General features: G+C 41.0%; 1 protein-coding gene across 3 annotated transcripts in view; it reads left to right on the forward strand.

The window, feature by feature from the left end:
* The first annotated feature begins 251 nt into the window (after positions 1–251).
* The window catches only part of fkbp15b (FKBP prolyl isomerase family member 15b), an 18,615-nt gene continuing 5,733 nt past the window's right edge, over positions 252–13,133 (forward strand). For 2 of the 3 annotated variants that reach the window (XM_053503492.1, XM_053503490.1), the window contains exons 1-21: positions 252–446; positions 1,710–1,846; positions 3,374–3,452; positions 3,998–4,067; positions 5,182–5,256; positions 5,349–5,447; positions 5,646–5,795; positions 7,437–7,505; positions 7,651–7,794; positions 7,899–8,026; positions 8,124–8,172; positions 8,800–8,925; positions 9,483–9,573; positions 9,707–9,783; positions 9,999–10,086; positions 10,216–10,325; positions 10,529–10,630; positions 10,726–10,820; positions 11,011–11,113; positions 12,837–13,008; position 13,133. The exon at position 13,133 is cut by the window's right edge and continues 136 nt beyond it. In XM_053503492.1, coding sequence (XP_053359467.1) covers positions 397–446; positions 1,710–1,846; positions 3,374–3,452; positions 3,998–4,067; positions 5,182–5,256; positions 5,349–5,447; positions 5,646–5,795; positions 7,437–7,505; positions 7,651–7,794; positions 7,899–8,026; positions 8,124–8,172; positions 8,800–8,925; positions 9,483–9,573; positions 9,707–9,783; positions 9,999–10,086; positions 10,216–10,325; positions 10,529–10,630; positions 10,726–10,820; positions 11,011–11,113; positions 12,837–13,008; position 13,133 — 2,015 coding nt within the window. In that variant the 5' untranslated portion in view covers positions 252–396. The remainder of the gene's footprint in view (positions 447–1,709; positions 1,847–3,373; positions 3,453–3,997; positions 4,068–5,181; positions 5,257–5,348; positions 5,448–5,645; positions 5,796–7,436; positions 7,506–7,650; positions 7,795–7,898; positions 8,027–8,123; positions 8,173–8,799; positions 8,926–9,482; positions 9,574–9,706; positions 9,784–9,998; positions 10,087–10,215; positions 10,326–10,528; positions 10,631–10,725; positions 10,821–11,010; positions 11,114–12,836; positions 13,009–13,132) is intronic. The other variant, XM_053503491.1, reaches the window with a different exon arrangement.

Consider the following 13,133-nt stretch of genomic DNA (forward strand, 5'->3'; position numbering starts at 1 on the left):
GTAAAAAAAAAAAAAACTTCTTATGGGCAGCCAATAGTAAGCGGAGTCCATATTGAGAACAGAAAAGAGTATAAAACGAACATTTTATTGCTGTGAAAGTACTGAAAATTGTACAATTTGACCATTTTATGCCCTGTATTGTGGCGCGCGCGTGAGCAACTCATTGTGCTTGTGTGTGTTTTTTTTACAGTAAAACCAGGAATATAGGCGCACGAGAACCTCGGCATCAGGTGGAAGGTCAGCTGATCAGCTCAAGCCGGAAGTTGGAGCGAAGTTTAGGGCTCGGATGTTCCTTTATCCCGTGTGCGTTATTAAACCGGTTTATATCAGTGTGTTTCTGATTAAATGTGCATTTTAGGGTTATTCCGAGGTTATTTGCAGCTCTGAGAGATAACCATGTTCGCTGCTGATGATGAAGACGGAGACTTTATGTCTCCTACAGGAGGGTGAGTGAGACTACCAAATAAATTAACATAAAAACAAAACAAAGCTGACTAATCTATATAGGTCTAGATATTTTTAAGTTTCTTATTTATTAATTTTTTTTTATTTTTCATATTCTATGTTTTGCTAGTAAGTTCTTAATGCAGACTAGCTGTGCGCGAGAGTCAGCAGGGAAAAATTATTTAAAATAAAAGTCACTTCCTGTTCTTTATTTCCGGTTTATGTCAGGTTTTATTTAAAAAATATATATATATTGTACATTTTATATACGTTCTGGTTTTCTTCAGCCTTTTCCTTCATCTGCTTTCATTTCTGTGCCGAGTCTCAATGTAGCAGCACATGACCGGTCACGTGACCTCAGGATTCCCACCATCACTTGTGAAATGCCTTTGAGGTTTTTTTTTTTTTTCCTTTCTTTTTCTCTAATACTGTTTACAGGCTGCGTCCTAATTCACTTCATCCCTAGATTAATAGTCTCCCTATGGTAGATGGAGCTCAGTGAGGAGGTACAGGAAGGGAAATATCAGTTTCTTTTTTCCGATTGGTCAGGGGGCGTTTATTATTTTTTATATTTCTGAATTTGTCATTTCTGTAATTAGCACCCCGCCCCCCCCCCTCTCTCTCACACACATGCAGTCATTCTCTATACTGTTTATCCTCGGGAACCTGGACACGGTGCCAATCCCACACAGGGCTCGCTTTACACACTCACAAAATCGCTCACACATTATGGGCAATTTGGGAACGTCCATCAGTATAACCTGCTGTTTAATGTCTTTGGACTGTGGGAGGGAACCGGAGAACCCCTAAGGAAACCCACCAAGTACAGGGGATTCCAGGGCAGGGGGAATCGAACCCCGATCCCGGCGGTGCGAGGCCACTGTACTAACTACTACGCCTCCTAACACCAACTACGGCATTATTGAGTTACGGCATTAACTTTAATTATTTGTCTACAGTATGTTCAGCACTCCTGTACACGCTCACACGTTTACGCTTTGCGATGTCTCTGTAAAACACCACGCTGTATGTTTTGTCTCGGTAACGCAGAGAGAGAAAAATAAAAGTATCTAATAAACAATTGTACTGTTTGTCACTGCTGTAGTGAACGCAAGAAAGAGGAACTCGGTTGTTGTGAAACTTGAAACTCTGAAACGGTTCACTTTTATGAAATTTCTTATGGCAGTGATTGTTTGATGATGATCCAAATTTCAAGGATGTGTCTCTCTCTCTCTCTCTCTCTCTCTCTCTCTCTGTCATTACAGGGCCAAATTAGCTTCCCTGTTCGGCTTGGACCAGACAGGCAGCCAGGCCAACGAGTCGTTCCAGTACACGGCCCCTAAACAGCCTCGTAAGAGCTCAGGTTGGTGCTCGGGTGGAGGCTCTGAGGACCTGAACGATGGTGGTTTCAATAGAACTTATTTTCTTTGTTATAAATACTGTAAATATAACAATAAGATATCATTAGAGCATCATTTTCCAGGCATGTAATATAGTGCAGCAGTGCAGTTACCATAACAGCTGGAAAAAAAAGGAGGGGGGGGGGGCTCAGTCAACAGCTTCAGAGCCGTGGGAAAAAGTCTGTGGGTGGTTCTGGAGCGTATGGACCAGTCACTGGTAGAGGTGATGTGCCAAAAAGTCCATATGTCAGCACACTCGCTATCACACAACAGTAAAAAGCTGCTGAGAAAGGTTGGCTCTTCTTGGTTTCTCAGGTAGAAGAAGCGCTGCTGGGCCTTTCCTATGGCGATGTGAAATTATACTCCACGTTAATATATATTAAAATATTGTTTTGCTCTCTTTAAACAGGGAGTGTGTTTCATTGCTGATCACAAAATAGTGGTGCATTCACTTCTGACATCAAGTCACTTTAATTCTGCAAATTAACATGATGCTGATTGTAGAGCTAAGAAATAAGTGTAGGACTTTTCTCTTTTCTCTACAGCATATTTGTCGCATACGCAACCAGTCAAAAGTTTGGACACCCTTTCTAATTCCATGGTCATTTTTGATTTTTATTTCTTTCTAAACTGTACAGCAATGCACTGAAAATACAAAATAATCTCCTTTGAGCAGTTGATATTGAGATGTATCTGCTACTTCTGCCCTGTAAATCCATGTTTGGTGTTAATTGGTGATTTCTAAGGCCGGTGACTCTAAATGAACGTTTTGATCTTGCCTTCCTCTGAAGGTCTTCATGAGAGATAGTTTCATCATGGAACTTGATGGGTTTTGCAAATTTTGCATTTGTGACAATACTGTACTGGGCAAGAACTGTTCCAGAAAGGCTGAACTTAGTGTCCTTAAAATATTACATAATTCCATAGGTGTTATTTCATAGTTTTGTGGAAAATAAATTGGAAATTGTGTCCAAACCTTTGACAGGTACTGTACGCATTTAGGCAAATACAACCTCAGTCATCTAAGTGACCAAATGACAAAATGAGGCTATGAAACAAGGAACCAGAGCGGCAGTGAAAAAGGTCAATGTTTAGTCTATTTACAAAAACAAATAATAATAATCTGATATGAGAGATAGAAGGGTATAGATTTTAGTTTTTCCTCCCGTTTCCTCTTATCATATGTTTGTGCTGCTGCTTCAGTAAACTCACACTGAGTTATCATGTGATATTCTGATTAGCCACAGACAGAGGGAAGTCTTAGAGTTAAAGGTCCAGTGGTTGGTTTCACTGTGTTTGTGGCTCTTTCTGGTGAATCACTGAGTCATTTGGTTCTCCAATGAGACTCGACTCTTACGAATCCCAAACGGTTGAGTGTTGTTATTTCGATAACGCCATGTTGGATGTTTGATTTAAAGAGACGACTCATCACTGGTATAGTAGGCGACGCTGTCAGTGCTGAACATGTCCTGATGTCTGATGTCATTTTAATACCATTTAGTTATGAATTGTTGTAAAATGTTTTCCAGGCCCACCTGCTCAGAAAGCCGCGCCTCCTCCCGGGTCGCCAGCTGTGCTCTTCGCCACCGCCGTTCACGCTTACAGATAGTGAGTGTTGCAGTTCCCCTTTATCATCGTCATTATCTGTATTTAAGTTAATGAAGAATTTCAGAGGAACTTTTGAAGGTTGGAGAGTTTTTATTGTGTTTGTTTAACGAGCCTGCTTTAACTCCCATGCTGCTTTAACGCCTCCCATATTTGACTGTATGTCTTCAATACATTAAAACAGTGCTTAAAGCTCCGCATAATAAGTACACCTCAGATAATTAACTTAAAACTTTCAGTGTTTATGCAAATGAGCTACTTCTGGGCCACGCCCCTCTAAATGACAGCAGAGCTGAGCAACAAGCCTAGGGGAGGGGCTTTTTTATATGAGGTCACATGGGAAAAAAGGACAAAAAGCCATTTTTTTTAAATTTATTATAGATGCAAACTAAATGTCTACAAATTATTTGAAAATCAAACCTTTAAACATGACTCTTGCAGACACCGTCTTTTTCATTTTAAATCATACAACAGTTTCATAAATCAGAAAAACAAGAGTGTGTACAGACTGTCTGTAAAAATCCTGATGTGTATGTGTATTTTTGCAGTGTTAATGGACAGTATATGAAGCAAGGCAAGCTGGGAGCTGCGGTGTTAGGAAACCACCCCGACAAAGAGGTGGGTGTAGACATCGCTTTATACTTTCATTTAGTCCATAGAAAGTGTTTAAGTCTCAACAATCTTAGAATTATTTAACAGATTAATAAGACGATTAAAATCCATGACTTTGGGCGTGCCTGTACAGTATGTTAGATAGTTGAACAAGATTAACAGTCAAAAGTTGATTAATAATTTATAAGTCGCCAACCTTCTTTGGATCAGGCCTTGTCATGGCAGAAGAGATTGTGTGATCTAGTGATCCTCAGGTGTATATTGTTTGGGGATACATTTTACTGGTAAGGCCTCCCAAAGTAAATCCATAAGACTGCTATGGATAAATGTGAAGGAATATGCGTTAACCTGCATGAAACAAGAAAACCGGGACCTGCCCCTGGACCCAGACCTGGGGGTGGAGTTCACCGGTGAGCGCCTGGTTTCCCCCTATAAAACCTGGACGGGCTCAGCCCACCATACCCGCAAGGTTTATAGCAGGGGTTTGATGCAATGTCCGCTAGCTGGCAGGAGAGTGACGGGCATCTCGTCTTCTCCTGATATCACTCTGACCCTGAATCGGACTAAGTGGTGTAGAGGGTGACTGGATAAGACAGCAGATTTTAAAACAGTTCTAGCATCACACAATCCCAGCAATATTAGTTACGTAAGCAGAATAGTTTCAACAAACCGAATATATATATATATATATTGACAAGAATGCCGCATTTTCTTGCCTCCCTGTGCTGATAAAATACAGTGTGGAAAACAGTGCACTGTGGCGGCTATGAGGAAATATGATGCAAAACCTACTAAATCTACTAACCTAAAAAAACATTTACTACTAAATGTTTAATCTGGTAAATTCTAATAAGTAAACATAAACATGCCTAAATGTCTGCAGTTGCAGTGATCAACAGTTTTGCAGCTTATCGCATATGCTACACTACGTACTGCACAAAAACACAAACACTTGCTAATCGAGATGGATGACCCATTTTTTATGATATACACCAATCTAAGAAAATTGACAAGGATTTTTTTCCTGCTCAGATTAGTGTGTGTAAGTTGTAAATTGTAACTGTTTTTCAGACAGAATAAGATTGTACTGGACGCTCTTCTCTCTCTGTTCCTTTTCCAGTATAAGCTCCTGCTGTATGCCAGCCAACAGAAACCAGTGACAGCAGCCAGGATCCACTCGGGCTTCTACTTCACTGTGGGTCACCTCTCCATCTTCTGGGATATAGTCCTGAATCTCTCCACAGTGTCCCCGTCTTCTCATTCCGTCTTGTGCTTTCTGTCTCTCAGGTCCAGCCCAGCAATTACTGCACTTTTTATGATGACCAGAGGCAGAACTGGTCTCTTATGTTCGAGTCGGAGAAAGTAGCCACAGATTTCTGCAAAGAGGTAACGCTAGAGCGCGATCTGGTTTAGTACTCGCTTGATCAGCACAGTCCGATTGTAGCAGACCATATTATTATGGGATGCTCCGTTTCCTACGCTCCGCCCCCTAACGTTTGTTTATTAAAACGTTCCTGTAAGGCTGGGAGTAAAGCAGGTGATGGTGACAGATTTAAGTCGAGCATCCTGTGTGTATTATTTCAGGTGTGTCTGGCTAAAGCGAACTGCGCTTCTCCTCTGGAGGTGCCGGTGACTCAGGACCTGGTTCCCGGGGAGGGTCAGGGTGTAGAGAACGGAGACTCTCTGGAGGTCGCCTACACCGGATGGTTGCTGCAGAACCGCACCATCGGCCAGGTGGGAACGCTGTTGTTGCGTCCTGATTGCACGTCTTACTGATTCGCTGTGACTAGCTTTTTTTAGTTTATTCTGCTAATTATAACAACAACAACAACAAAAAAAAATAGTAATTAGTTTTATGTCAGTTATAGCATAGGACCATATGAAGGTGAGTCAAAAATGATCCAGTTATATTAAAACTTCTGTCTTGTCAGCGCTTTCCATTCAAGGCTACTGTCTTAATTTGTAAACGCGTTACATCGGTTTATTTGTAAACGAGCAAAAATGGAGGCACCAGCTTGTGATTCGTATATACAGTTAAACCTTGCTTTCGCAAAGCCGCAAAGTTGTATATTAAAGCGAATTTTCCAGTTAAAATAATGGATTAACTAAATTAACCTAAGAACCGTTGGCTTAGTTGTAATCACATGACGCTCGGCAGACGAAGGGCATGAGCACTACTACTCGTATATAGTAGATATATACTTATATATCAAGACCTCGCTCATTTAACAAGTTAAAACTGATTAAAAGATTTTGCTCGTCTAGCAAAATGCTTGCAAACCAAGTTACTCACAATTCAAGGTTCTGCTGGAACAGTCAAATTTATTTTAGTTGAACAAAGTGCTGTACAATCCTAAAATAGCTGCAGATTATAAAACCAGACAAAAATGATAAAATTACATTTAAATAAAACAAGATACAACAATAAAAGTCCAACCTCATTGTATAAAATAAGCAAAGAAAACAGTAAAACAATAAAACATTTATATATATTGTTTTGAAAAGTTTTTTTTGTTTTTCTTTGGTGGTCTGAGGGTGTACTTGGTTATTTATCAAAGACTTGCAGACAACACCATATACAGAATTTAGTTTTTTGTCCTGAAGAAGTAAGTGTGTGAATAGGTTCACTCAAGTGTTAGTCCTCACTTCTCACCTTTTCACCTGTTCGGTCCCCTAAAAGCAGAACTACGGTGACTTGCAGCTCAGCATAAAACATATTTTTAATGAAGGAATATGAAAGCTTGTGGACAGATGGATGAAGTGTATTAAAAAGCGAGGAGAAAAATTATGTATTTGTCGTTTCTTAAAAAAATTTTTTTGAAACAAATTCTAAAGCCTGACTGAGGATAATTTTTGACTTACTCACAAAATCAGCAAGTTCTATTAAGTTCTATAACCCACAGGTACGACGGCTACCATGATAACTTTGATTTATTTATTCCCTAACATTATTAAAGTGTGAATAGTTTGGAGAGCACCACCTGTAGGATTATGGAGGAACTGCAACATTTTAACCACATACGTATACGCAAACATGTACAGTGAAACGTCATTTCACGAACGGCCCGATTATGAACAAATCAGTTCAAGACCAAAATATTTGCTTCTGAACAAACGCCGGATTAGTTTTGCTCCGTCTGCAGACTTGGATCTCGCACACGAGACAATAATTTTGTGCAAAGTAGAGTGACGTCCAAAGCCTTTATTATTTGTTGTTTGTCCCAGTAGTTGGGAATCATTGGTATTCAACATGATTTGTCCAAAGTCCAATCTAAGCCTGTTTTGTGACCTCACACATGAGCGTTCATGTTTCTCTCTCTTTTTAAAATTTTATTCATTGTAGATTTTTTCTGACATTACATTGTGTGTGTCTAGATGTTTGACTCTAATGTAAATAAGGACAAGCTTCTGAGGATTAAGCTCGGTTCTGGAAAAGTCATTAAGGTGAGCATGATGTTGAGCTCCAGTGTTTATATAATTAAGGTGGTGAGATTATTTAAAATAAAATGAAAAATATATATAATAATAAAACTTAACTTTCTCTCTGTCTCTCTCTCTTTCTTTCTCTCACTTTGGATGTCTGTGTCAGGGCTGGGAGGAGGGCATGCTGAACATGCGTAAAGGAGGACGCCGTCTCCTCGTGATTCCCCCGGCTCTGGCCTACGGTTCGCAGGGTGTCCCGGGCCGAGTCCCTCCTGACAGCACTTTGGTGTTCGAGGCGGAGATTCGTCGGGTGAGAAAGGAGAACTACCTTTTAGTGGATGCGTTGTTTTGTTGTTGTTTTTTTAAAATTATTATTATTTTGATAATGTTGCATGAATGTGTGGGATTGTGTAGGTGAAATTTGCTAAGGACACCGGCTCTGAAAGGACCTCCGTGAGCTCCAGGGACACTGCGGTCCCCTCTCCTGCCCCCAGCGTGGAGAGTCTGGGGCCAGATCTCACTTCAGCAGCCAGTAGAGCAGGGTACGAGCAGCTCAGGGGTTAGGGTCCTCATTTAAAAAACAAATTCTGGTCCTTCGTATGATTTTTATGCTCTTTTTTTTTTTTTTTTTTTTTTCAGTGAACCACCACTAAGAGCCAAGTCCAACTCGCTGAGTGAGCAACTAGCAGTGAGTAGTCTTCTTCACCAGAGACTGATGGCTAGATCAGAATAAAAAAATTTAAAATGGAGTAACCTGACTGAGATCAAAAATGTCCTGATTAAATAAAATGGTTTATCAGAATAAATTACAAAATAAAAGAGAAATCACCATGAGCTTTTGAGCGCCTTCACAATTTGTCTTTCTAAATCTTTTTAAAATCTGAACCTTTGTGTGATGTTACGGAAATCTTTAAACCATTCCTTTAAATTATTACTTTCCCGTCATGTACCTCTGAATAAATTCAGTTTTCACTAGTTTCAAATCCTTCATCAGTCTAAACTTTTTATAAATCGATTCCTAATTTGACTTTGTGAACATTTCTACCATCTGAGGATGTGAATTCTTTTACAATCTAAATCTTTAAAAATCTCTCAAAAAAAGCTAATTTTAATTTCAAGGTATTTCAATAAATTTGAATCTTTTTCCCTCAGTTTGAAATCTGGATATATTTCAAAATAATAAATTTGTAAATTCTGTCAGTGATTCATTTCAAACCTGCTCTTTACAGAGTGCTGGATTTTAAACAGATGATTTATTAGATGTGTTTTATTACCACGTCATTGACACTTTTTTTTTTTTTTTTTTTTTTTTCAGAATCCAGATGCCACCAAAGCCAAGCTCATCTCGCGCATGGCCAAGATGGGTCAGCCCATGCTGCCCTTCCTCGCAGGTCCGGCATCCTCACCCTCACAAGCCGAGTCCAGCGACTCTGAACTGGAGGTATGAATGGTTATTTATACTATTTAATTTTTCCCAGAACACTAATGCCCAGTTTTCAGCAAAGTGAACCAGGTACTAGTGCCAGGTTAGAGACGCTTTAATAGCAAACCTCCTAAGAACTTGTTTTTTTTTTCTTTTATGACCTAGAGAGTCACGTACGTCTTGACTTTCCCAGCAATGCTAGCTGCGATCCTAGTGGCAATGTTAGCAATTTTTGCAATTAATAATGTTCTTTAAATCTGGAATAAGTGTTTTAGTTTTTATTTTAAATGCTAGTGGCAGGCCCAAGAGCAACTTTGGTAGCCTTCAACGTGTCTTCATGACCAGTTCTCTTGGTTATACAGAATACATTAAAGCCGCCACATTGCAGACTAAGCTCAATTTATTTTAGCCCAGAAAAGTGTTGGTGCCGCCATGGAGCTTTGGCTGTCTGGTTCGAAATTGGGCACTGGCCCCGAACCAGCTCCGGAATCGCCTTGCTGGAAAAGGGGTACAAGTCCCATGAGCTGTGATCTAAGCCCTAATGCGTCTCTTGTGTGTATGTGTGCGAATCGTAGGACCCGAGTGCGTCCCGATTGAAAGAGCGTCCTCCTGTACCGTCTCCTCAGCCAGTACATCTCACACCTGGTCCTTCTGCCTCACTCCAGGGTGAGCACACACTTCTCTCACACACACACACACGTACACACTTCTGCATTGTCCTCTTTCCCAAACGATTGATTCAGTCGAGCAGCTGTGGCTCCGTTAAACCCTGTGACATCACATCCTCTCACTTCTACAGCAACATCTTTGATGCCTGTTTCCATGGCAACGGCTAGTCCCCAGCCCATGATGTCTGTGGCAGGTCATGGCTTCCAGGTGAGCAGTGTATTGTATTATACACAACCTCCAGTGTGTGTGTGTGTGTGTGTGTGTGTGTGCGTGTGTGTGAATGGTGTGATGGTTTGATGTATTGTTGAAAAACTTTACCTTACAGCGTTTCCTCTGAAGTACTGACACTGGAGACTGAATGAATGAATTAATGCATATTTGTGGTGGGTTTTTTCATTTTCTTTTTCTTTCCCCCTCCTAAGCCGTACTCTTACTCTCAGGCCACTACGGCTTCCTCTCACCTACAACCGGTGGGACAGATTTACCCCTCACAGACCGTCCCTTACCAAGGTAACACACATCACATACACACATAATCAACAGCACACACTCTAGTTCATGTTTTTTTAAGTCATGTTGTGATAATTTTTTGTCGTTAATACATCAACTTGTGGCATTGACTGTTTCTTTGCTCTCCAGGAAGCGGTGATGTCACTTCCTTTCTGATGACGGAGGCCCGGCAACACAACACCGAGATCCGATTGGCCGTCAGCAAAGTGGGCGATAAAGTGGACCAGTTAGCTGCCAAGGTTAGAGACGCTTGTGTTAACAAACACACCCCTGTGATGATGTGCTACGTGATTAAAAAAAAAACTAAACGCAGAGAGACGCGATTCTCAATTTTGGAAATAATCTAATTATTTAAAGTAATAATTCAAAAGTGTTAAACTTTGTGTTGGAGTTATTTACAGAGAGTTTGTATATAAAATGACGCCTCGTCTCGTCCTGTCAGGTGGAGGAGCTGCACAGGCAGGGCGGGGGGCTCCCTCTGGGCCTGTCCAACGTCTCCATGGATACCACCATGATCATGAACACCATCCAGCGTATCATCCAGGTAGCGATCGTCCTGTCGCATCGCTCCTCCGTCAACAAAGTCCAACAGTGAGAGGAATTCTGAGCTGTGTGTGTGTGTTTTTTATTTCTTTTCAGGAAAACGAGTGCCTGAAGAAAGAAGTGTTTGAGAAGAGCTCGCGCATTGAAGAGCAGAACCGCAAGATCGGAGAACTCATCAACCAGAACCAGAGGTTGAACCGTGCCTTGTTTTACCTTAATGTTTACTTGTAATTCCTTTGAACTAATATGATCATTATTTTGAAGAAGGATCTTATTATTTCTATATGGCAGGTTAATTTTGACTTGGTATCTCAAGTTATCGTCTCATCATTGTGTTGTCCTGTTTTTTTTTTTTTTTTTTGTTTTTTCTCCTGTGTGTAGGTGCATGGAGCAGAGTAATATACTGATGGAGCAGCGGAACGATTCTCTGAAAAACACAAGTGAGCAGAACCAAGCCCGGATCCTCCAGGCAGAACAGGATAAGGTGCGAACACGACTGCACTGCAGACCGAGACACTTTAGAAATGAACTCGGCTTATATTTTGAATCAGAATAAATCCAGAATCGTTAATCATGGCTGAACTTTTAAACAAAACATTAATGATTAAATTAGATGCTTATTTAGTTAATACGAATTTGTAAAAGGTGACGCATCCAAAAAAAAAAAGAAAATCAGGAGTTTTTAATATAAAAATCTAAATATGAATATTTCCGAAAAGAATGCGAACTCAATCACATGACTAAAGACAAAAATGATCCTTGCTCTGGCTGTAGTATTTATTAGAATTAACTTTTAAAAAAGAAAAGAAAAAAAACTTTTTTTTTTTTTACATAATCCCTCCGGCTTTTCAATTAACTTCGTCCATCTGTCGACAAGCTCTCGTATTCCCTCATTAAAAAATATTTTAGACTGAGCTGCGAGCCACGAATGGACCTTCTTGAACTCCTTCATTAGAAGTGAATCTCCGTCCTTGTAGAGCTGCTTTCAGGAGACCGAACAGGTGGAAGTCTGATAGAGTGAGATCAGGACTATAAAGTTTTTGCAGAGTGTCAGTTTGGTACATAGTGAAACGAAACGATGTTCCTCCAGCACTAAGGTGCTACATAAGAAACTAACTAGGACACCTAAATTAACGTAAAACTAATATCCATTGTACCATACAAAAGACAAGAGTTCCCCTTAGATATCAGTCCTCTGTGTTTAATCCCAAGTCTCTTTAATAAGCGTCTCACTGTAACGAGCACTGTTGGTTGTTGAACATTTTTTCCTAGTAATGTTCCGATACTTCTGGCCCTCGAGAATCCCCCCCAAAAAACTGTAAGCGTTGATGAATTTTCCAGCTGATGGTTTTGACTTTTGAACAACTTCTCGGTCGGAGATTGAGGATGTTTTTTCGTACTGATGAATCCGTGTCTCGTCACCGGTAACGATTCTCTTCAAGAAATTTTCACCTTCCTTAAGGGATGGAAATTTTAAATTTTGTTTACGCTCATCCGTGAGTTGTTTCGGCACCAGGTCCACCCTCAGGCCGCGAAAAACACGAATGACTGCACGCTGCTCTTCTTTCGAGCAAATCACAAAGTGTGCCGTCCATTCTTGCTCACATGAACTGATGTGACACGTTCACACCCGGACTGGAGGCTGACTGGAGAGACGGGAGCCTTGAACGGAAACAACAGGAGTTATAATATGACCAGAAGCATAGAGGAAGAGATTCTATGATTAAAGAAGGAGACGTAAAGTGGAGTCGAGTTTGCAGATTGAAAGAGGGTCAAAAAAACTCTTTAACTCTCTCTCTCTTTCTCTACACACTAAAATGTTTCACTGTTCAAAACTTGAACCCTGGAAACTGAAATGCAACTTATTCGGTTAATCTGATCTGATTGGCTGAGGGACACTTTTTGGTGGTAGTAGTGACTACTTTCTTTTCCCAGCATGCACTGCCACAGGACGTGTGCAGGAGCCAGGTGAGCGTCCTCGTCCCTGCCGCCTTCCTTCTCATCCCTCTTATTTTTGCTTGTTTTCGAATCCATTTTTTTTTGTTTGTTTGTTTGTTTGTTTTTGTCCATCAGCTGCGAGTTCTGTTTGCGAGTACAGCCGTCCATCACCGAGTCCTTAGTTTAGTCTCATTCTCATCATGATGTCTGTTTTTTCTGCGCTGGTGTGCTGCTGGTAAAGTGTAACAAGTGTGTGTTTGTTTTTGCAGGCGAGGTTGACGGATGAGCTAGCCAGCTCGACAGCGCGGGTGTCGGAGCTGCAGTTGGAGCTGACCGCACAGCGTCAGAAAGCGGCGGCGCTGCAGTCGAGCCTGAGCGCCGCCCTGCAGGAGGCACAGCAGCACAACGCACAGCTCGCGGCTACAGAGAACCAGCTGCAGGGTGAGGAAACGTCCACCTCACTCGGATCACGCTGAGGAATACACACGACGCCGAGGAACACAAGCTAGCTGGTGGAGTTATCCGTGTATGTGTGTGTGTGTGTGTGTGTGTGTGTGTGTTTTAGA

The sequence above is a fragment of the Clarias gariepinus genome, chromosome 9 (assembly GCF_024256425.1).
Source record: "Clarias gariepinus isolate MV-2021 ecotype Netherlands chromosome 9, CGAR_prim_01v2, whole genome shotgun sequence".
In the NCBI taxonomy this organism is placed as follows: domain Eukaryota; kingdom Metazoa; phylum Chordata; class Actinopteri; order Siluriformes; family Clariidae; genus Clarias; species Clarias gariepinus.